The following is a 21,685-nucleotide window of genomic DNA, read 5'->3' on the forward strand; positions in this document are numbered from 1 at the left end:
CCCAAATTTATAAATGGACCGTTTGAAATTAGGGGGGAAAAAAATAGTAAAATGTTTTTATTTTAAACTTATTTTGCGTAACCCAGTTTGGGAATACCTTCCATAGACTATATTTGGAAGTGCATTTCCATTGTTCAGGCAGAAGGAAAACAAAACCTCAATGTAAAATTGTAGCTGAGGTTTATGTTCAAACATCTCAACACTCATCTTTTTCATGGTCACAAGTAGGATTTATTGTGAGTAGAACTAGGAGGACATCTGAAGGGGACATGTTTCTCTGTAAGAGGTTTATTTTTTCCCCCATATTTTTTTACAAATAGAAGCACAAATGTTCATAAACTCTCGACGACAGCCGGTTGAAGTACTTAGAAGCATGTATGCCAGAACCACTGGCGATGGATGGCAGGAGGACCTCGTCCATTTATCTGAAACCACAGAGAACAAACACGCATTCAGATAAACGGGATGAAATCAAAACACCCAACCAAAATATCACAGTAAATGTGAGGGAATAACAGGCTTTCTAACCTGCTTTTAACAAAACACAGGATACATGATCTCACACACTAGGCCCTAGAGGGAGCTATTCTATCTTAGACTACAGTGGGATGCTTTTCCGCATAGGCCTGGACTAAAAAGCACTAGCAGTCTCCTTTGAGCATAGCACGTTTTTCTTCTTCCTTTCTGTGTCCAGTGAGTGTATCCTAGGGGCTGTTACCTACGATCACATGATTTACGTCCTGATACCAACATGAGGGGTTGGAGTGGAGTAATAAGGTTGACAAAATAATGGTTAGTGAACAAACTTAAAAAGAACTCTAAATGTTTAATGACAAACAATGGGTGTGCTCATGCAAGGAGTCAAGTTGGGGATATTTTCAAAGATGTAGGTAACTAATCAAGGTTAAGAATGAGTGGGGTTGTTTTGTGTGTGGGGAAAAAACATTACTGAGGGACAGATCAAACACCAAGGGAGAGAAAGTGAAACAGAGAGAGAGCAAGATGGGCAGAAAGAAGCTGACATCGTGAACAGTACTCACAGGGCAGCAGCTCCAGAGATGATCTCAATGAGCTCCTTGGTGATGACAGCCTGCCTGGTACGGTTGAAGGTGAGGGTCAGCTTGTCAATCATCTCAGCTGGAGGGGAGAGAACAGAGCCAGGGTTTATATGAATCAGAGAACAAAGCCATCAAAGTGCAGGCACACAGACCTGGCAACCAGATTAGCTGATATTGTAATATCAATGGCAACCCTAGAAGCATTACACTAGGTCAATCAAGCACTAGAGGGAGACTGAGGAAGATAATCACAAAGGACTACAGCTACTGTGTGTGCTATGAGGCAGGCAGGAAGACTACAACTTAAAAGACAAGTGAGGAAGATGAGCAATAAGCCAGTTGTTATAGAGGCTGGGGAGGAGGAAGATGCTCACAGGCGTTCTTGCTGGCGCTGTCCATAGCGGTCATCCTGGCACTCTGCTCGCTGGTTGTGGACTCCTTCATGCCAAAGTAGATAATGTTGACCAGGGCAAACTCCTGGTAGTTCCTCAGCACGTCAGCATCAATGTCATCATAGATGCCCATGTTCTCTGTTACAGAAGTGGAAAAGAAGACGTATGATATCAGTCGGGCATTTTGTGGGCCATACATCTTAAAGCAGTCGGTCGATTTTTATCTCCCTAGTTGATTGACGCACCGGTGCGTCAACCTAATTAACCAAAAACAACCCCATCAAAATCTGTCAGTTTAAGTTGGAGATATGTTGTTTTTTTTGCATTGGATGCAAATCTCAATCCACCGCATCCGCCGATGAAGCACTTCCACATTTGCAGTGAAAGGTGGCAGATCATGAGACATCCCAAAAATTGTTATTCTAGTGAAAACGTCTGTAGCGTCCAAACGGTTTGGCCTGCAAAACTATTATGAGCACTCTGGAAAGGGGACTCTAACAAACACAATAGCGTCTTCGTTTTCCTCAACCCCCCCCACAAATGTCAGGAGACTCACATGAAGTCAGTACTGTCGATGTGCCAACTTCTGTTTGGTAGCGTCTGAACCGTTTGGGCAACAAACTAATAGGACCCCGACTGCTGAAAGGAGATTCTCACGAACCCGAGGGTGTTCTCCGTTTTGCTCTATGACCCCCACAAGTGTCATGGAACTCATCTGAAGGTAACCGGTACTAGTTTTAAAAAACAAATGGAAGTATAAAGCTAGTTTTGTGCCTACCCCCCCAAAAAAACATACACGTTTTTTCATTTATATTTCCTAGATTTAGGACAGATACTTCAAAACCTTGTTGCTTATGATTTCTTTTTGGACTGTCCTTTTTGCCATGTATGAATGTGTTATTCAATGCATTTCCTTGGGCTTCAATAGTCAAGGCCAAAATCTATATTATTTGTATATATTCTTTTGAAACCTAAAGGGGTCTTAAAATTTTTACTCAAATAGCTAAATGATCCATAGTATGACCATCTTAAAACAATTCCATTTGTCAGCTTAGCACCCGACGACTTAGATTAAAGAATTAAAGCGACCTTCAAACCAATGGTGTTGTACCTGAATTAGCAACAGTATCAATGGAGAAGATGGGCTTTTCATCAGTCTTGTAGGAGATCACAGACCTGAATGGGGGAAAATAACATCCATTCAAGACTTGTTCTGATAATTGGCTATGTACTTTCCAGGATAAGGATGGGACTAAACTGTTTGAATGGGAAGATTCACATCAAGTAATCTCCTTATAGCGGCTCAACTAAGAAACTGTTTGGAGGAGACAAGACACTGAAATGTGGCTGTGGAAGGAGTCCATCCATACCTGAATCTGTTGTAGATGACAGCACCCTGGTCAAACTCGTAGCCCATGTTGAGCAGCTCTGTGGCGACGATGGAAGCATCGGTAAAGGTGGGGGGCTTGCGGCCCACCTCTTTGCAGCTGAGCAGCAGGTAATTGCCATGTGTCCTGGGTTGCGAGGAGGGAGAGAACACTGTTGTCATGGTAATAAACTAAATTCCAAAGGAAACCACTAGAGTGGACCTGTTGCTGTGGGCATCATACAGTAAAGTGGCTGTATTTCTTGATTATCATTCTGTACCTTTGCAGGATGTTCCTCAGCTTGTCCCCCACATTGACTACCATCACCTCCTTGCCCTCGCCGGTGAGGTTTGCAATCTTGGCCTTGATGGCCTTGGCCACGTTGGAATGGACGGCGCCACAGAGACCACGGTCAGACGACACACCGATCAGGAGGTGCTTGTTGGCCACTCCCTCCGGGGCCTTGATCTCAGCCTTCTCGTACAGGGCTGGGGGACACACAGGCAAGAGAAGAGGGGCCATCAACAGGTTTGTTGAATGCCATTGGCAAACACCACAAAAACATTTCCAATAAATGTGTGTGAAATGACTGTGACAGTACAGGGATAGTATTCAAGAAGCACCTCAGTACCAGGGCTAATTTAGGATCAGGTCCCCTCTGTCCATGTAATCTTATTATGATATAAAAGGCTAAACTGATCCTAGATCAGCACTCCTACTCCGAGACTCAATACAGGCCCTGACCTACCCCTGCCTTCTCACTATGGTCCTAATAGAGGACCATGATAACAGAGTGATGAACTTCACATAGAAACCATCCATTCCCTTAGACTTTAGTGTGTGGGATTATAATATATATATATATATGAGAGAGAGAACATGCAGAGTGAGCAATAACATACCCACAGCACCACTTCCATAGACGCGGGCGGGCTTCAGCTGCCTCTCAGCGCGGGCATACTTAGCAGCGGCCACCATCTTCATGGACTTGGTGATCTTTTGGATGTTCTTGATGGACTTCAAACGGATGGTGACTAGAATGGGAAAGATGGATGCCACTGACTGACTAAACATTTGAGGTTCAATAATATTGAGACACACAACTACAATATCATCATGATTCAAAAGTTTCACTTGTGCATAAGACTTTAAAGAGGAAGCTCAAGGGGGAATTTTATGTAACACAGAGTAGTTAAAGAGATGGCAAGGTAAATACTTACTGTCCTTCAAGGTAACCATGTTCCTGACCTGCCCACTACAAAACAAATAGAATTAGCTAGGTAAATTAGAAACATTATCATTGTAAGTTCGCAACATAACGTGGACATCCTCAATTCAGGGAATATAAACCATTTATCTCCCAATACAAATAGCTAGTTACCTATAAGCGAATGAATGTTGTTTGTACAACTATACTAGCAATCAGTTAGTTAACGTTATACTAGAGTCCATGTCACCAGATAACAGTTAGCATGTTAGGTTTATCCAGATAATGCATGCTAACTTAGTGGGAGGGACAGTGAATTTGACAAGAACTGAACGCTGTCCTGAAAACATCTGGCATCGTACGAATTACTAAAAGGACCATTTAATCAGCGTTAGTTAGATGTCACACACTTCAATGACATGGTTAGCAAGCTAATGTCAGTTTAGCCTCCGTCCGGCTGAACATGACCATTCACTCTGTACCACACACCATCTGCGGCCTGCGGGTTAGCGCGCCCTTGCAATGATTTACATGGCTCGTCAACGCATACGGCGTACATATTTGTCATATATGTGTACGACAGCACAATGCTCAAAATCATGTTGAGAAATATACGTAATTTTGCTAATAAAACGTTACCATTGTGGGAGGAACACCAACGCGCTGGTCCTGGCGAACATAATTACTTCAATGAAGGTCAGACTCACAGGACTGCGCAAGCGCAAATAAATGTCAAGATGTGGACGAAAAAACAAACCTCGCGTTACTTCAAAGTACACGTAAATTGATGACGAAATACACACAGAAGCGGCAGATTTTTAGGAGGAAGGAGAAGAGCATAATAACAGTTGAACGTGTTCGAAGATTATTTCGAATTTAAATCATTTATATGTAGACGATTATTATTTGACATGGGGAAAGAGGGTTTTCTAAGCCCAAAGGCGATCGGGAATAGGATCAAAGCAAAAGGTCTTCAAAAATTGCGATGGTATTGTCAAATGTGCCAGAAACAATGTCGAGACGAGGTAAGAAAGATGGCTAACTTAGCTAAATTAGCTATCTAACGTTATATAGCGTAACGTTTGGAATATTTGCTAGTAGGTGCAAGCCAAATTTTGCAAGCGTCCTAAACGACCAACTCGTTGGGACAGAATGTAAAGTAACCATGTAAGTTAGCGAGCTAGATAGACTGTATTGTCCTCAGGAAAGTAACGTTAGCTAGATCTCGATCAGGGATGTCAGAAGTTAGGTTCTACACACTAACGGTAACGCCCGGGACAAGAGCCAGTTTAGGTTGAACTAGTTTTCCCTTTCTGCCCATAGAATGGCTTCAAATGCCACTGCATGTCCGAGTCCCACCAGAGACAGCTGCTGCTGGCCTCGGAGGACCCCAACAAGATCATGGACAACTTCTCACAGTGAGTCAATCTGCATTTACTTAGGTCTGGCTGTTGGTATGTCGTGTTCTATAACACTGTCTCCAAAAAATTATTTAAAATTACATGTCAATAATGGTGTGATGATGAGTCAGGGGAGGTGTTCCACCAGTGGACTTATTTGCATTCTCCTCTCTCCACTCTTCCTCTCACCAAGGGAGTTCAAGAATGACTTTATTGAGCTGATCAGAAGACGCTTTGGTAATATTTGATTTCTTCTGAAACTATATATTATATGTGCATGCAATATTACACTAGCTACTTATATATTATATGTGCATGCAATATTACACTAGCTACTTATAAAGAGACTGTAAGACAAACCTCACCCTGACTGAATCTCTCTCTCTCTCTCTCTCTCTCTCTCTCTCTCTCTCTCTCTCTCTCTCTCTCTTCCCCCCCCCCCTCCTCCAGGAACCAAGCGAGTGCAAAACAACATTGTCTATAACGAGTACATCAATGACAGAGAGCATGTCCATATGAACTCCACCCAGTGGGAGACTCTCACTGAATTCACCAAGTGGCTGGGGAAAGAGGGTACTGTCACGCTCATACCCCTTTGAACAGAAGTTATGTGTGTTTGTCTGTGTCTGTCTGATCCCTGACATTGCTGTGTCTGATGACTTCTCCCAGGTTTCTGTAAGGTGGACGAGACGCCCAAAGGCTGGTACATCCAGTACATCGACCGCGACCCAGAGACCATCCGGAGGCAGGAGGAGCTGGAGAGGAAGAAGAAGCAGGACCTTGATGACCAAGAGCGCAGTGCCAAGTTCATAGAGGAGCAGGTCCGCCGGGGCCAAGGAGGCAGGGAGCCAGAGGTGAGAGAGTACCACTACTGCCCTCCTCTGACTAGGAAGTCATATTACACTCTGTCTGCTGAATAGGGACTGGCCACGGGTTCTGTTTACTAGGGATGTAATGATTCACTGATACGCATCAGCACCCGATACAAATGTTTAAGATACAGTGCATCATAAAATCTATTTAAAATGATACAAACCCCCAGTTCACTAACGTTTTTCCAAAAAGACCTCTAATCTTTTGTGACTGAATTTGTGTGTCCTTTCCTCCAGTAGCCTATGCATGTCAATTCATAAGACAGTCATTGATCTCCAAGTCAGATAACGGGGCGGCAGGTAGCCTAGTGGTTAGAGCGTTGGGCCAGTAACCGAAAGGTTGCTAGATCGAATCCCCAAGCTGACAAGGTCGTTCTGCCCCTGAACAAGGCAGAACAAGGCACTGTTCCTAGGCCGCCATTGTAAATAAGAATGTGTTCTTAACTGTCTTGCCTAGTCAAATAAAGGTTAAATTAAACAAATAACAACTGCGCACAGAGCAGCTCTCACCCACGAGAGCCTATCCCTGATCTAATATTCGTATATCTGTGCGGCACAAGCAGCATTCAAATGCTTGTAAAATGGCTTTTGCAATGCCGAATCTTAGGCTTTATTAGTTGGGTGACAAACAATATAATTTGTTGAGTCATTGTTACCAAATGCACTGTAGAATTTGTTTTACTGGTTGTTGTTTTACTGGAGTTGTATAGGCTACCGGAGTGGACACAACTCTCATCTTTCTGATTACACATCTAACTTCCGATTGGGGCTTTTCGATTGCCAGGTTCACCTTAAGAAATAGTTTTGGTGGTTTTGCTTTAAACAATCAGTGCTTTTTTTTTTTTTACATGAACAGGTTAAAGTTGTAATTTCATAAACATTTTGCAAGCCGCAATGTAGGCCTGTGGTCGAAGCGGGAGAAGAGCAGCTCACCTGTGTAAAGTTTCAAACGTTCACAACCATTCAATTTTGAGACGGGGGTGAAATCCAAAGCTGCGTTATATTAATTTGCTATTTCAGCTCATTTCTAAAGATAAATATTGACATTTTACGAGCAAAAAAAAAGACAACTTAATAAGTAGGTGAATGAGATTTCAAAAGTGTGGGGACAAAAAGCATAAATTCCTCTCCTAATCAGATAGTGGTAGATGCTCAGTCTGCCCTCTGGCTCAGCTCAGGCGCCTACACACACCATACATCATTCTCACGCACACACAGCTCAGAGATGTAATCTCCGACAGAATTCACATCCCTACTGTTCAGCAAAGATACTGTTTACCTATGACATGTCATGGAATCAAAACAATCTCCCTCTTTTTCCAGGAAGCACCGGTTTTCACTGAGTTGAAACGAGAAAGTGAAGTAGAGAAAAGTATGTTTTTATTTTTTATATAGATAGCTCATGATGCATTTGGTCAGTAATTATGCTGATTACACCGTTATGCCCGCTCTTCTCTCACTGGTTATATTTCTGATTTATATTTCAGTTACCTTCAATCTGGCCAAGGGCTCCTGTTCCTCTGCGGATGGCCCATCTAAAGCCAGGTACAGTAAACTGAAGCTCAGTAAGAATGACTCACCATCATCAATGGCAATGCAAAAGTAAAATGACTGTGGGGATTTCACTCTTTCACTCAGATTAACACTGTGTCTACCTCTTCCCCTTAGTGTGGCCCTGGGTCCCAGTGCCCTGAAGGCAGCAGGTTCAGGGAAAAGGAAAGATGCGCCCTCCACCTCAGAAGCCAAAGAGAAGAAGAAGAAGTCAGCCCTGGATGAGATCATGGAGGTACGGTAGTGTTTCCAGTTCTCTCACTCAGATCTGACTTGATGCACTGTCAAGTTAACTCTGTGTTTAACACGGGCGCATGTAACCCTTTGTGAACTGCGTTATGTTCAGATGGAGGAGCAGAAGAAGAGGTCTGTGAGAGCGGACCACTGGCTGCACCCCGGCATCGTAATCAAAGTTGTTACCAAGAGACTGGGGGAGAAATACCACAAGAAGAAAGGAGTTGTCAAGGTAACACATTAGTTTCACACATGAATGATCATATACAAGGTGGGTGATTGGGCCAGTTTTGTGTTCTAAGTAGCTTATAAGAGGTTTATAGTCAATAGAATAATATCATACAGTTGAAGTCGGAAGTTTACGTACACCTCAGCCAAATATAATTAAACTCTGTTTTTCACAATTCCTGACATTTAATCCTCATAAAAATTCCCTGTCTTAGGTCAGTTAGGATCACCATTTTATTTTAAGAATGTGAAATGTCAAAATAATAGTAGAGAGAATGATTTATTTCAGCTTTTATTTCTTTCATCACATTCCCAGTGGGTCAGAAGTTTACATACACTCAATTAGTATTTGGTAGCATTGCCTTTTAAATTGTTTAACTTGGGTCAAACGTTTTGCGTAGCCTTCCACAAACTTCCCACAATAAGTTGGGTGAATTTTGGCCCATTCCTCCTGACAGAGCTGGTGTAACTGAGTCAGGTTTGTAGGCCTCCTTGCTCGCACACGCTTTTTCAGTTCTGCCCACACATTTTCTATAGGATTGAGGTCAGGGCTTTGTGATTGCCACTCCAATAGCTTGACTTTGTTGTAATGAAGCCATTTTGCCACAACTTTGGAAGTATGCTTGGGGTCATTGTACATTTGGAAGACCCATTTGCGTCCAAGCTTTAGCTTCCTGACTGATGTCTTGAGATATTGCTTCAATATATCCACATAGTTTTCATTCCTCATGATGCCATCTATTTTGTGAAGTGCACCAGTTCCTCCTGCAGCAAGGCACCCCCACAACATGATGCTGCCACCCCCGTGCTTCACTTTTGGGATGGTGCTCTTCGGCTTGCAAGCCTCCCCCTTTTTCTTCCAAACATAATGATGGTCATTATGGCCAAACAATTCTATTTTTGTTTCATTAGACCAGAGGACATTTCTCCAAGAAGTACTATCTTTGTCCCCATGTGCAGTTGCAAACCGTAGTCTGGCTTTTTTATGGCAGTTTTGGAGCAGTGGCTTCTTCCTTGCTGAGCGGCCTTTCAGGTTATGTCGATAGAGGACTCATTTTACTGTGGATATAGATACTTTTGTACCCGTTTCCTCCAGTATCTTCACACGGTCCTTTTCTGTTGTTCTGGGATTGATTTGCACTTTTCGCACAAACGTACGTTCATCTCTAGCAGACAGAACGCGTCACTTTCCTGAGCGGTATGGCGGCTGTGTGGTCCCATGGTGTTTATACTTGCATACTATTGTTTGTACAGATGAATGTGGTACCTTCAGGCGTTTGGAAATTGCTCCCAAGGATGAATCAGAATTGTGGAGGTCCACAATTTTTTTTCTGAGGTCTTGGCTGATTTCTTTTGATTTTCTCATGATGTCCAGCAAAGAGGCACTGAGTTTGAAGGTAGGCCTTGAAATACATCCACAGGTACACCTCCAATTGACTCAAATTATGTCAATTAGCCTAACATAAGCTTCTAAAGCCATTACATAATTTCCTGGAATTTTCCAAGCTGTTTAAAGGCACAGCCAACTTAGTGTATGTAAACTCCTGACCCACTGGAATTGTGATACAGTGAAATAATCTGTCTGTAAACAATTGGTGGGAAAATAACTTGTGTCATGCACAAAGTAGATGTCCTAACCAACTTGCCAAAACTGTGGTTGAAAAACGAGTTTTATTGACTCCAACCTGTCTATGTAAACTCCCAACTTCAATATCTTATTTAGGCTAACAGTTGTTGTGTGTTGTAGGAGGTGCAGGATAAATACACGGCCGTAGTGAAGATGATTGACTCAGGGGACAAACTGAAACTAGACCAGAGTCACCTGGAGACAGTCATCCCTGCACCAGGTAACCTAGTTCTCGCCACGGTTACACACACATGTCCACAGGAAATTGATCATTTGCAAACTACATTTGACTTGATATATGTAATCTGACCTGTTATATTACCAAATTGAATAATCAAATCTAACCCATCTGTCCCACAGGTAAACGGGTCCTGGTTCTGAATGGTGTGTACAGAGACACAGAGGCCCTACTGGATTCAATAGACGAGAGAAAGTTCAGTGCCACGCTGACACTTGACTCGGTAAGGACCTGGCACAAAATGGCTCTCGTCATGCATCAGTTTCTACCGTTTGGTGGTGGAATAGATGTTTGGTTTAACTGCTTTGAATTGTTCTTATTGTCTCATACAAGGGTGTGTTTTACTCCCTCAGGGTCGGATGAAAGGGAGGAGGGTGGACGGGATCGCCTACGAGGATTTCTCCAAAATGGCCTGATCTATCATGACTTCCGTTACATGACAGCGTAACCCAAGAACGCCTACCTTTTCCACTGAGAGGCCCATCAGCTGAGAGACTCTACTGTGTCAGAGTTACTTTCTGTAAATATCCTGGAATGCATTTTCTATGGAGGTATCACTTCCTGAGTTAGCCGAGTAATGAGTAGGGGGGAAAAAAGTTTTATTTTTATTTTGTATTGTTATTTAAATGGTTCTCTACAAATACATTTTAATGTTGTAATATTACTTATTGAATAAAGTACAACACAATTGACCTGTGTATTGATTGAAAAACATTTGTATTTTGCCATGTAAGATGAGGTCTGAGAAATACAACAGTCATTGGAATGTTCTGGTTAAGAAGTCTGTGTACATAAAGTTCAAAGCCGGCAGTGTAGTCTTCATGAAAATAAAGAAACATTCACACAGCTATACATACTGATACTGCTTTTTATAACGTTTTATAAAGAGAGAGAGAGTTGTCAGACAGAGATGTGATATGAAAACCGGTAATAACAGATATGTGTCTAGTCAGATTGGCTGCATATGTGTGTGTCCCCTGTACCTAAGGAATAGGGTATCCCTTATAACTACGCCCTGTCTCTGACTGCCTGGGATACATGGTACCCCTGTGTGCCTTGCGATTGGTCGCTCAGAGCGGGAGCGGCAGGAAGCTGTCGAGTCGCGGGACGATGTAGTTGGTGTAATGGCCGTCGATGAAGCCTTTGCCACTGTTGTGGATGAACCAGCAGAAGACGTCAGATCCACGTTTATTATCCCGCCTGTAGTCCTTCTGCCAGCCCCTGTCACACACGTCGAATAGTTACAACCTCATCTACAAAACTCACTGTTAGCGCTCCTATGCACTATGTCCTACTGTGTGATATGGTGGAAGGATTACCTGAACAGAGATTAAGTTTACTGACTGAGTATGTGTGACGTGCTGATGTTATTCCTATAATGGTGTGTGGTTTACCTGGCAGCAGGGATGTACATAAGAGAGTGTGTGTTTTTACCTGGTGACGACCAGCTTGTTGCCCTTCACCTCCATGGTGGCCTCCTTCTTCAGAGGGTCAGCTCCCTGGTGCATGTTAAACACCCTCACCTCTGGCTCCTGGCCAAACTGACCTACACACACACACAGGTCAGTGAAACCTAGTGAAGTAGGCTGTATTTAAATATAGGGATACTGTTGCAGGATGAGGGATACTGTTGCAGGATGATGTAGGGTATCTTGCCACTATATGTCAACTAATTTAATTAGCTTATAACATTATTGTATTATTGGTGACCTACCTATAAGGCCGTGGGCCTGAGAGGAGTACTGGTTGTTGTTGGGGATATAGAGGCCCAGGAAGTCCACGTGGGTTGGGTGTTTCTTCCACACACGATGTAGCAGCACCATCACAGTGATCTTGTCATCCACTGTCACCATCACCTTGGAGTCCTTCACTATGGAAACCTTCACCCTGAAACACACAGAGATCATAGCATGTGGTTAAAACAGGAAACCGTGTACTTTTGAAATGTACTTTTTAACCTTACCATAGTAAAACAGGCTGATGGTGCCTGACCAGCGGTTTGTGTGTGTCTATGTGTGCGGGAGTGCATGTTCCTACCTGTCCTGGGTGATGTCGGCCGTGGCTCCCCAGGTGAAGGAGTGGTTGTTCCTGCCGTCAGTCAGGTCGATACGGTCGGTGGTGACTGACACCCTGATGCCGTCAGGCTGGTAGAACACTGAGATGGTGCCAAAGTACGTGTTCACCTTCTCCTTCTCCTCCACCCTCTTAGAGCCAACCAGCTGGCCATTCACCACCACACCTAGAGGACAAGGGTGGAGGATAGAGGTAAGAGGACACAAGCACAGACACACACATTTTTGCATGCACACACATACCTGCACCGGGGTCTGACACCAGATTGAGGACGTGTCCAGGCTCTGAGTCGATGTTGAAGCAGACGTCCATGTTGTTTTTAGGCAGGTGGACAATGAAGTGAGGGTCGTTCTCCACTGTCACGCAGAAAACACACAGACAGACAACCGTTACTATAGTGACACAATGGACATAAGAATATTACCCACTGAGAAATTGCCAGGTAGGGAGGTAGGCGATGTTGATGGCCCAATGCAGCTGTTTTTATCTCAATTTGAAATTATTTCTGGGTAACAATTAAGTAACTTATTGTGATTGTTTTCAATTAAAATGGTCAAAAAGAAACAAAAATAGTTACATATGAACAGTACCAAAACAAATGATCTAATGATTCTGTCTCTTTGCAGCAACATCTGCAGTACTGGGATAGTTGTATCCCCCATATGTATAACATTCTATTGGTTGCAAGAATTTTGTATAATAATTTAAATGGAAAAACTCAACGTTTTGAATCCAGCGTTGTTTTCTGTATCAGTTCATAAACCATGTGCCATGGAATCAGTACATCAAAAATCTCTTCCCAACTATTTTGCAATCTATATGGAACAGCTGTCATTTTTTGGGTTCTTAAATTAAACTGGTATACTTTTTTATTTATCACAATTTTCTTTAGCCAATTTTGGTCTTTAATGCCGACCGACAAGTTCCTTACTTCCTACCACTTTCCTCTTTCATTTTTGTGGTAATGCTGCAATTATTTGGTTGTAATTTTGAGCACATATTTCCATATATTTTTGTTAGCTGCATGTGTGACAACTCCGTCAGTCCTATTTAGGATATAATTGACAAAGATTATACCTTTTTTAAATATTCTTTCCAAATAAATATTTTTTTTAATCAATTAGTATATTTGAATTTTACCATATAATATTTGTTGTAATATTTGTTCTGTCTTTTCTGAAATTGCAACCAACTTTCTATGGCTTGTTTTAAAAATAGAGATATTTTGGAGATGATTTCATTTCCAAATTACCGAAAGTGAGAGGTTGTAATCTGAGTAAAGGGAAAAAGTCCATTCTTGAACATGAGGCAAGACATCCTTACTAATCTGATAGAGAACCAGTTTGGATTTAAGTATAACTTTTGAATGACTGAAGCCTTTATTGAGTGGTCTAATGCTTAATATTTAATCATTATTGTCCTCCGAATTCATATTATTTATATAAATAGGCCCATTTAATTTGGTCTAGCTTGCCGTTCCAAATAAAATGGAATATTTTTTGCCCATATAACTTTAAAAACAAGTTGCTATGTGTACAGTAGTCAAGGCCATAAGCAAATAGGTAAACTGGGATATGACTAGAGTTAATGAGGGCGATTTTTTCCACAATAGACAGGTATTTTCCTTTCCACAGTATCAAGATCTTATCTATTTTGCTAACTTTCTATTAAAATGCATTGTAATGAGATCATTTCTTTCTTTCGGGATATGAATACCAAGTATGTCCACTTCACCATCAGACCATTTTATTGGTAAATTACACGGTAATGTAAAAGTTAAATTTTTTTGTGATCCAATGCATAATATGGTACACATCATAATTTGGTTGTAATCCAGAGAGGTTAAAAAAAGTATGGAGATCATCTTTGTGGCTGTGGAGGGATCCAAATTGTGGATTTAAAAGAAAACATGAATCAACAGCGTACAATGACACCTTTGTTTTTAAGCCCTGGATTTCTAGGCCATTGATATTATTGTTGGATCTGATTTTAATAGTTAACATTTCGATGGCCATAATAAATAGATATGCTGATAGTGGACAGCCTTGTTTTACTCCTCTTGACAGTTTAAAACTTTCTGAGATGTAGCCATTATTTACTATTTTACACCTAGGGTTGAAAATTGAAATATTCCAGGCATTTATATATAAATTCCAGTCATACTTTATTAAAAGCCTTTTCAAAGTCAGCTATGAATATCAGGCATGGTTTTCTATTGTTTCCAGTTTCCAGTACTTGTCTTATATTATCTCCAATTTATTGTCCATAAAAAACCTGTTGGATTAGGATGAATAATATCTGACAATACCTTTTTAATTCTAAGCGCTATGCACTTTGCTAGAATCTTTGCATCACAACACTGAAGTAAAATAAAATGCTTCTTAGCAAAATGCAATTTCTCAAGCAAGAATTTAGCTAGGACTGTCTGGGAGTGATCTGAAAGAGGGGCCTAATTGGAGGAGCCTAATGGGAGGGATGTGCAACCTGAAAACTAGCTGTTATAGGCAGAGATGAGTGCAAACTCTCTTCGTTATTGGTCTATTAACTTTTATCGCCAGGCAGTCCAAAAACCCCACCCAGAAAATCAAGCTGAAATTTCAGGCAGACTTTTCAAACAGCTCTTTCACTAACAGTACATTATCATAATATTCACAATTTCACAGAATTATTCCAACCTCATAGTGTGGAAATATATATAAAACACAGGATATTCACATTTTTGTCCACACTGCCCCTTTAAAACGCAGTGTATGGCTATGTGTGTGTTATTACGTATGGTGATATGGACAGGTAGAGAAGTATTATACTGTAGCACAGATGTGTATAGAGGTGTGTGTGTGTTGTTATTGTCACCTATGGTGATGTGATCTGGTAGGGGCCTCTCGGCGTGGCTAGGGGGGGCAGGGGTGGTCATCTGGACCCAGGGGGGGATGCTGTGAACCATCTGCACTGGGGTCCTTCCTCCGAGAGCAGCCATACCAGATCCTCCTACACACACACACACACACACACACACACACACACACACACACACACACACACACACACACACACACACACACACACACACACACACACACACACACACACACACACACACACACACACAGCGAGTTTGGGATAGCTTCATTCACTCTCTTGCACTCATGTACATTTACAAGACCCAAAAAGGAGGGACTCAGGTGATTTTGATCAGGCACCTGCACAGCAGCCCTGTTTGGGGTCCTTAGGGGAGTCAGCGAGCAGCCTCTCCTTGGTATCCTCACTCTCCACCAGTAGGGCAGTGAGGGGCGTGACAAACTGGTGCTCCACAGCCAGGGTCAGGATCCTCTGTGTGATCTTCCTCTTCTTACCAGCAGTGGGGGCCAGGGACCTGCAGGAAACAGGGATATAACATTCACAAAATGTTACTCTGTGTGTTTATTCATGCTCTGTATTCTGTATCGAAGGTCTGGCAAATTATAGCACAAGCTTTGTATTCACTCCTTAGATTGAAAATAACGATGTGTTAAACTCTCTCTCTCTCTCTTTCTCCCTCTCTCTCACCTCTCGGCCAGTAGCTGGTTGACAGTGATGTAGGCCCACATCTGTCTGGCAAAGCCAGTGAAGGCATGCTGCTGCTGGGCCAGCGCAGCGTCTAGCTCCAGGTAGTCTGCTTCAGTCTGTAGGGACAGGTCCAGACGATCCTGGGAGGAAGAGGGGGACAGAGAGAGGGTAGGACACAGGTGAGTGTGTGTACCTGTGCATGTGTGTGTATGCAGTGGTGTAAAGTACTTAAGTAAAACTATTTGAAAGTACTACTTAAGTCGTTTTTTGGGGGTATCTGTACTTTACTTTACTTTTTATATTTTTAACAACTTTTACATTTACTTCACTACATTCCTAAATAAAAGTATGTACTTTTTACTCCATACATTTTCCCTGACACCCAAAAGTACTTTTTAAATTTGCAGGACAGGAAAATTGAAAATTCCCCCACTTATCAAGAGAACATCCCTGGTCATCCCTACTAAGTCTTATCTGGAGGACTCACTAAACAAAAATGTTTTGTTTGTTAATTATGTCTGATTGTTGGAGTGTGCCCCTGACTATCTGGTTTGGTTAATATAAGCCATTTCAAATGATTTATACTTTTCCTTTTGAAACTTAAGTACATTTTTGCAATTAGATTTACTTTTGATACTTAAGTATATTTAAAACCAAATACTTTTAGACTTTTACTCCAGTAGTATTTTACTGGGTGACTCACTTTTACTCGAGTCATTTTCTATTAAGGCATCTTTACTTTTACTCAAGTATGACTTTTGGGTACTTCTTCCACCACTGTGTGTATGAGTGTGCATGCGTGCATGTGCATGTATGACTCACAGCGAATGCAGTGGTGAAGCTGTTTAGAGTAGTGGACTCAGAGGGCAGCACCTTCCCAGCCACCACCAGCTCTGAGCCACTGAAGTATTTGTCAAAGTGGTTCTGGGTGACGTCAGAGACAGAGTCCTCTGAGAACTGAACCGTGATCTTCCTCAGGAGGGGAGACGAGACCTGGCTGTAGAACCGCTGCAGGGGGAGATCGGAGGAGGGAGGTCAGAGATGGTGGTGAGAGAGGCAGTGAAGATAGAGTGTTTACACAAGAATAGGAGGAGAATTCAGAGGAGAGGTAGTCATACAAAGGGGGATGAGCAGAGGGAGGGGATGGAGGAGGAGTAGGGATGCAACTGGATGCAGGATTAGGGAGAGAAGGATGAATGGGAGTTTTAGGGAGAGGGGTCTATTGTACCCGTATCTGATCTGAGGCGTCGTGGCTGGTGTAGATCCTCTGGGCCACGCCCCTATTCTCCATGGCGATGCGTTCCAGGAAGTCGTAGTCGACATCGAAGCCGATGCCCAATGAGAAGAGAGAGAACTCCTCCCTCATGACCTTCTTCACATTCTTCTGGATGGCGCTGAGCTTGATCTCTCCTACACAGAGAGGGAGAGATGGTGGATGACGGTAACACAACAGTGTGAAGGGCAGTACATCACTAGAGGTTATTAGATGCGGCGTGAGGGTGAAAATGAAGGGGGGTGAAGTGGTATTAGGTGGGTGGTGAAAAGTCACTCAGTGTCAGTTTTGGGATCAGCAGAGGTGTGATGTCTCACCGACAGTAGGGTCTCCATCAGACACCAGCATGATCATGGAGACAGAGCGTGGGTCGATCATGCCCTGATTGGACGCCTTCACCAGCATCTGCACCGCCCTCATCAATGCCTCGTTGATATTGGTGCCTGGATCGGATCAAAGGGCAGTGAGAGCCAATCAGATACACATCCAGACAACCTTTCGTTATCCACCACTCTGTAGTCTCTTCCTCTTTCCTCTGTCTCTCCCTCCATCTAACCTTCTACTTCCTTATACTCCTCCACATCGCTCTCTTTCTCTGTTGCTCTCTTTCTTTCATCCCTCCCTTCTCTCACCTCCGTTGGGTTTGATGTTCTGGATGTATTTTTTGGCCTCAGCCACCTGTATGGTGCTGCCTGGAACCAGCTCCTCACTCCAGCAGCGCACGTTGTGGTTGAAGTCAACAATGCTGAAGTAGTCATCCATGGTCAGGTCATCCAATATGGTCTGCATAGCCTCAACAGTCTGAGATAGAGTTATAGAGCAAGAGTGAGAGAGATAAAGTCATACATGAGATTGGACAGTCATTTCAGTGCAGTTTCACAGAATACCCACATGAGGGCAGTGTTGCATTTGTCAGGCAGGCTCTGCCGGTTGTGAGAGAAGAGAGACTGATGGGGCACATATTGACCCCTGTGAGTTTTTCTATGGTTATATCACACACCTGCTTCATCTTGACTCCCCACATAGATCCACTGACGTCAATGACGAACACAATGTTTTTCGGAAGGGGGGAGAGATTAGCCGGGGCGAAGAAATGCACAAAATGCCCGTCAGAAACCTAGGAGAAACAGTGAAATAACAGTGACCAATACTTCCTGTATTACATTTCTGTTACAAAGTAAAGTGACACAAATACTGTGTTACTGCGTGTGTTTCTGTCAGTGTGTGTACCCACATGTAGTTCCCCGGCGTTACTGTCTCTCAGGACGTCGTATTTGACGGTAAAGATGCCATCGATAGCGCTGGTGGTGCAGTTCTCACACTTCCTCTGCTGCTGGAGCGAAGGCTTGAACACCACGTGAGCCTTGTCCTTCGAGGAGGTAAGTTTGGACATGCCACTGAAATGCTCTCCCAAGGTGTTCGGTGTCTCCACAGAGGCGATGCCGTTGGGCTCATAGATATACACATCCACCTGCAGAGAGACAGGGAGAAGGCTCAAATATGCTGACACAGAGGCACTGACCTATCAAGTCGTTAAATACCACACACATGCACGCACACACACACACACACACACACACACACACACACACACACACACACACACACACACACACACACACACACACACACACACACACACACACACACACAGGTAAGCTCTCTCACCTGGAACTGGGGCACCAGTCGTCCAGGCTGCAGGTATAGTGAGTGTTCATAGAAGCCCAGCTTCCTCTGCATCATTTCCTGGTAGTGCAACTCAAACTCTATCTTACTGCCGGAAGGCACGTGGACCTCCGTCTTAAAGGTCTCCATGTCCTGGGAGTTAGCCCTGTGGTGTAGGATTACCAGCTCTAAAGTCAGTCACAGGACACTAGAAAGGTCTTACGCAACAACAATGTTTGTTACACACAGCATAGACCATTATGAATGGCATAGGATTCATAACGGTCAAAAAATGGATGGGAATCCATTTCCCTGTATTGTCCAAGATGTCATTCTTCAGTATAGCTACACTAGATACCATAGCCAGGGTGCATTGTGGGTTGTACGGTACCTGACGAGGCCTGCGGCCTTCCCTCTGGCTCTAGCCTGAGCGTAGAGGTTCCTAGCCACAGTCTTCTCCTTCACTGAGCCCACAAACACGATCCCATTCACATTCCTAAAAACAGCACACAACATAGTCTCCAGCTCTTTCCATTAAGTCGAGGATTGTATTTCAGTGTGATTGTGATTGAGAATTGAGGTTGTGATTTTTATTGTGATTGCGACGGAAGGCTCACATGGTGAAGTTGGTGATGAAGGCTCGTTTGGGGATCTGGACGTTGAAGCCAATGCTCTGGGCATTTGGACCAGAGTTGACCACAGAGCTCTTGACCGTGGTGTGGCAGAACCGCGACGTGATGCGGCTCTCCACCTTGTAGCTCTTAACTGTGATGTCATCACCCCGGATGGCCTACAGAGAGAGGTGGAGCACGTGAGACTGACTTTGGCTGTGATGTCATCGACCAGGGACAAGTGCCGTTGCATAGGAATTGTGAGTCAAGCTCTCTACATCTTTACATCTAAGCCACATAAAACAAGTGGTTTAGGGACACAGCATTTTTTCCCCCATCTACAAATCTGAATATCTGACTGAAAAATGGATAGGAAACATGTTTCTCTGGAGTATCTACTTCTACACTGAGTATAAATAACCTTAAGAAAACCTGCTCTTTCCATGACACAGACTGACCAGGTGAATCCAGATGAAATCCTTATGGATGTTACTTGTTAAATACATTTCAATCAGTGTAGATGAAGGGGAGGAGACAGGCTAAAGGATTTTTAAGCCTTGAGACAATTGAGACATGGATTGTGTATGTGTGCCATTCAGGGGGTGAACGGACAAAGCAAAATATTTAAGTGCCTTTGAACGGGGTACGGTAGTAGGTGCCAGGCGCATCGGTTTGTGTCAAGAACTGCAACGCTGCTGGGTTATTAACACTCAACAGTTTCCTGTGTGTAGAAAAGAATGGTCCACAACCCGAAGGACATCCAGGCAAATTGACACACCACCGTGGGAACCATTGGAGTCAACATAGGCCAGCATCCCTGTGGAATGCTTTCGACACGTTGTAGAGTCCATGCCACGATGAATTGAGTCTGTTCTGAGGATAAAAGGGCAACTCAGTATTAGGAAGGTGTTCCTAATGTTTGGTATACTCAGTGTATAACAGGCTGAGAATTCTGAGAAAGAAAGTGACACATTTTACCACAGAAACGTTAAATGGATGTAGCAACTGCAGAGTGAAGTCAATAACCTGTCTGTCAGAGGATTCTCTTCAAACAGGACCATTGATTAGTAGATAAGAGGACTAAACTCTGTCACAGTGGACAGAGGGGTCGAACATCAAGCAGAGACCAGAGAGAGAAACCTACCTCAAAGTCTTCCTGCTCCTCACTGGTCAATATCGCCCTCTGGAAACACACAGAAACAATCAGCTCTGTACCAATCAATCAAGTATTTTATCAATCTCTTTTTACATCAGCAGTTGTCACAAAGTCCTTTACAGATACCCATTCTAAAACCCCAAATAGCAAGCAATGCAGATGCAGAAGTATCTGTACCGTCCCATTCGGCCCTCAGAAAGAAGTTTCATATGTAACAGTAACTATAGGTAGGTGGTAATGGCATAACAATTCTATAGACATTCTAAATAAAAATGCTGAATTGTCAGTAAGCCTATATTGACCTTATAAGACTGTCATTGGGTTCAATCCATTGACCTCTCCATAACCCCTTTATCAATAGTTCAGAGGTCAATGAAGCAGACTGCTTGCTTTTACATCTTGTTGGTATTCTATTTCTGTAACTGGGCAAAACCAAAAACCCACCTCAAGACAGGATAATTTCCCTCATAATATGTTGCATTATTGAATCAATGTCATGTTGAATATAAGAAATGCAGATTATTAACGATTGTGAATAGCAAACTATGACATTATATAACATTAGTTCAGACAAATTGTTTGGAAAAAAAGAAAAGAAGAGTTTCATCTCACCTTAAATCGTCCATGTTGTTCCTCTAATGACTGCTAGAACAAAAGGGCGGTTTGTAAAATAGAGAATAAAAGTTGTGCATTAATCAGTCACATGGACGTCATATAAAATATAGTTCTGTTGAAGGAACGTTATCAAAGAACACATTTGATAGAGAGAAGGCTGTATCTACACACATTTGTATTTGTATTTTTAAGGGTCCCCATTAGCTGCAGCTATTCTTCCTGGGGACCATCAGCATTATGGCCATTAAGACACATCTATAAAACAAATCTCGTTATCGTACAACAGTTGATATTGAAAAATATGAACTCACCGTTTCCGTCTCCCACGCTCCCTCGACCACAAACTCAAAGCAGTGGGTTTGGTGTAGGGCCAGCAGGCCTAGGAGGAGAGCCAGGCGTCTCATGGTTCCAGGCCTGTATGTGGTGCCTGAGGTTTAGCACTCCCAGATATAGTCCTTCAGCCGGGACCCAAGAGGCAGCAGAGAGATCCCAAAATGAGGGTTAAAAATCCACTGAGTGCTGATAGAAGCTTGGCCCCAGTCAATATTTGTTGTGTTTCACGTAACCCGGAG

The 21,685-nt window shown here is 43.0% G+C and overlaps 3 protein-coding genes across 5 annotated transcripts; 1 reads left to right on the forward strand and 2 right to left on the reverse strand.

Annotated features, from left to right (window-relative positions):
- Positions 1 to 208: 208 nt before the first annotated feature.
- Positions 209 to 4,771, reverse strand: LOC129838308 (ATP synthase subunit gamma, mitochondrial-like). Of its 2 annotated transcripts, XM_055905213.1 has the most exons (9): positions 4,664 to 4,771; positions 4,038 to 4,072; positions 3,720 to 3,851; positions 3,098 to 3,305; positions 2,821 to 2,964; positions 2,562 to 2,626; positions 1,433 to 1,588; positions 1,041 to 1,137; positions 209 to 425 (listed from the first exon to the last, which is right to left on the reverse strand). In XM_055905213.1, exons 1-9 carry the CDS (start codon positions 4,702 to 4,704, stop codon positions 422 to 424), a joined length of 882 nt encoding a protein of 293 aa, XP_055761188.1. In that variant the 5' UTR covers positions 4,705 to 4,771; the 3' UTR covers positions 209 to 421. The 2 variants fall into 2 exon arrangements, with proteins under 2 accessions (XP_055761188.1, XP_055761189.1); XM_055905214.1 differs by lacking the exon at positions 209 to 425 and having other exon boundaries at positions 1,037 to 1,137.
- A 43-nt stretch (positions 4,772 to 4,814) lies between these two features.
- LOC129838306 (DNA/RNA-binding protein KIN17-like) lies at positions 4,815 to 10,866 on the forward strand. The gene is made up of 12 exons (XM_055905210.1): positions 4,815 to 5,049; positions 5,348 to 5,442; positions 5,618 to 5,661; positions 5,875 to 5,997; positions 6,094 to 6,278; positions 7,620 to 7,668; positions 7,784 to 7,841; positions 7,965 to 8,082; positions 8,194 to 8,313; positions 10,057 to 10,156; positions 10,297 to 10,397; positions 10,528 to 10,866. The coding sequence occupies exons 1-12, from the start codon at positions 4,936 to 4,938 to the stop codon at positions 10,588 to 10,590; spliced, it is 1,170 nt and encodes a 389-aa protein (XP_055761185.1). The 5' UTR covers positions 4,815 to 4,935; the 3' UTR covers positions 10,591 to 10,866.
- A 158-nt stretch (positions 10,867 to 11,024) lies between these two features.
- On the reverse strand, positions 11,025 to 21,595 carry LOC129838302 (inter-alpha-trypsin inhibitor heavy chain H2-like). Of its 2 annotated transcripts, none has more exons than XM_055905199.1 (20): positions 21,425 to 21,595; positions 21,111 to 21,140; positions 20,487 to 20,525; positions 19,349 to 19,521; positions 19,123 to 19,227; positions 18,735 to 18,897; positions 18,301 to 18,537; positions 18,067 to 18,183; positions 17,699 to 17,867; positions 17,384 to 17,509; positions 17,022 to 17,203; positions 16,616 to 16,801; positions 15,794 to 15,933; positions 15,448 to 15,620; positions 15,101 to 15,235; positions 12,490 to 12,603; positions 12,212 to 12,413; positions 11,889 to 12,061; positions 11,609 to 11,720; positions 11,025 to 11,395 (listed from the first exon to the last, which is right to left on the reverse strand). In XM_055905199.1, exons 1-20 carry the CDS (start codon positions 21,515 to 21,517, stop codon positions 11,245 to 11,247), a joined length of 2,820 nt encoding a protein of 939 aa, XP_055761174.1. In that variant the 5' UTR covers positions 21,518 to 21,595; the 3' UTR covers positions 11,025 to 11,244. The 2 variants fall into 2 exon arrangements, with proteins under 2 accessions (XP_055761174.1, XP_055761173.1); XM_055905198.1 differs by having other exon boundaries at positions 21,111 to 21,143.
- Between the last annotated feature and the right edge of the window lie 90 nt (positions 21,596 to 21,685).

This window comes from Salvelinus fontinalis, chromosome 39 (assembly GCF_029448725.1).
Source record: "Salvelinus fontinalis isolate EN_2023a chromosome 39, ASM2944872v1, whole genome shotgun sequence".
NCBI lineage: Eukaryota > Metazoa > Chordata > Actinopteri > Salmoniformes > Salmonidae > Salvelinus > Salvelinus fontinalis.